Raw genomic sequence first — 1449 nt, 5'->3', positions numbered from 1 at the left:
TGGTGTAATGGCAGGTGAGCCGATCTCTGTCAGCGTGGACTCAGAAACGGTCCATCTGGCCCTCTCGCCAGTGTCTCCTGGCTCCACCTTTGAGGTCCGTGTGATGTCTGTACTTGGACAAGACGAAAGTGACTCCATACAGGACACTGTAACCACTTGTAAGTTACCCATCATTTCTAGAGAGAGTGATATAGGGAACCGGTGGTTAAAGACCAGTCTGATAGCTAAAGGCTGTGCAGGGCTGATGTAAAGGAGGGCGTGGCAATGGTGTGAGGTTAGCCAATCACAGCAGTGGGTGTTTACTTCAGTTTCTGTAGGAGGAAACTCCTCTTTAAATTGAGTGTTTTTCACAGAGAGTGAAAATGAAAAAAAAAAATAATACTTTGCAGACTTTATACACATAATATAAAATACAGAAACTGCGTTTTCGGACCCCTTTAACATTAAAGTTACAAGACATTATAGTTGTTGTGTCTGTAGGACCAAACAGAATTGCAGTTCATTTATTTGAATGGCATGGCATAACAACACTGGAAGCACAGGTTGGCCTGCTGTACCTGTTTGCCAGTGTCAGAGGCTTTAAAAAGAATGTCTGCAGTCATTTTGATGGATTGTGTGTCTCTCAGTGCCCGACCCACCGACAGACCTGAGGGCCATAAACGTCACAGACAGTAAAGCGCTGCTCCTGTGGAGACCCGCCTTGGCTACCGTCGACCATTATGTCATTGTGTATAGTTCTGACACAGGTGAGCGAAGTCTGCAGCTGTTGCTACCTAACAGAGTTTAAATGGTCCATCTCAAATACTCTTGAGTGTTGTTGTTGTTGTTGTACAGGCAATTTAAGATGGGACATTTGCTCAGTGATACTAAAATGTGATTTATACATTGTCCGAAAAGAAAGGACTGACACACTTTCCGATATTCCTGAAAAATGACACTCCTGTGTTTTTCCTCTCATAAGCACCTGGGCCTGGAATCAGCATCAGAGTGTCTGGCAACGCTGCCGAAGAGCAGCTGCAGGCGCTGCAGTCCTCCACACGGTACAGAGTGAGCGTTCACAGCCAGCTGGGAGCTCGGAGCAGCTCCAGAGCCACCACAGCCTTCACTACATCCAGCGGTGAGCATCACCGTCTCCCGTTTGCTCAGCAGTCAAGCCATGACTGTTAATCAAGTTCAGTGATTTTTAGCAGACGCATGAAGACAGTTCTCAGTTTCCCACAAGTATAGTTCTTCACAATAACTATGAACAATGAGAATGTAGATTTTATTTTCATTGAAAACCTCACTTCTTTTGTGAAATGTGGCTTAAAGAGGTCATATGACGATGACGATTAAAAATAACATAATTTTGTGTATTTGGTGTAAATAATGCAATGTGTTTACGTGGTTTAAGGTTAAAAAAAAACAAAAACACATTATTTTCCACATACTGTACATTATTGTTTCTCC

The 1449-nt window shown here is 43.5% G+C and overlaps 1 protein-coding gene across 1 annotated transcript in view; it reads left to right on the top strand.

Annotated features, from left to right (window-relative positions):
• Window positions 1–1449, top strand: part of tnxbb (tenascin XBb) — a gene marked incomplete at its 3' end in the record, with an annotated part of 48824 nt that overhangs the window by 41184 nt on the left and 6191 nt on the right. Inside the window, exons 9-11 of the mRNA XM_016533631.1 lie at window positions 15–158; window positions 627–746; window positions 962–1117. Coding sequence (XP_016389117.1) covers window positions 15–158; window positions 627–746; window positions 962–1117 — 420 coding nt within the window. The remainder of the gene's footprint in view (window positions 1–14; window positions 159–626; window positions 747–961; window positions 1118–1449) is intronic.

The sequence above is a fragment of the Sinocyclocheilus rhinocerous genome, unplaced genomic scaffold (genome assembly GCF_001515625.1).
Source record: "Sinocyclocheilus rhinocerous isolate Xijiao unplaced genomic scaffold, SAMN03320098_v1.1 scaffold2440, whole genome shotgun sequence".
Classification (NCBI taxonomy): Eukaryota; Metazoa; Chordata; class Actinopteri; order Cypriniformes; family Cyprinidae; genus Sinocyclocheilus; species Sinocyclocheilus rhinocerous.
This window is presented reverse-complemented; position numbering and strand designations above follow the sequence as displayed.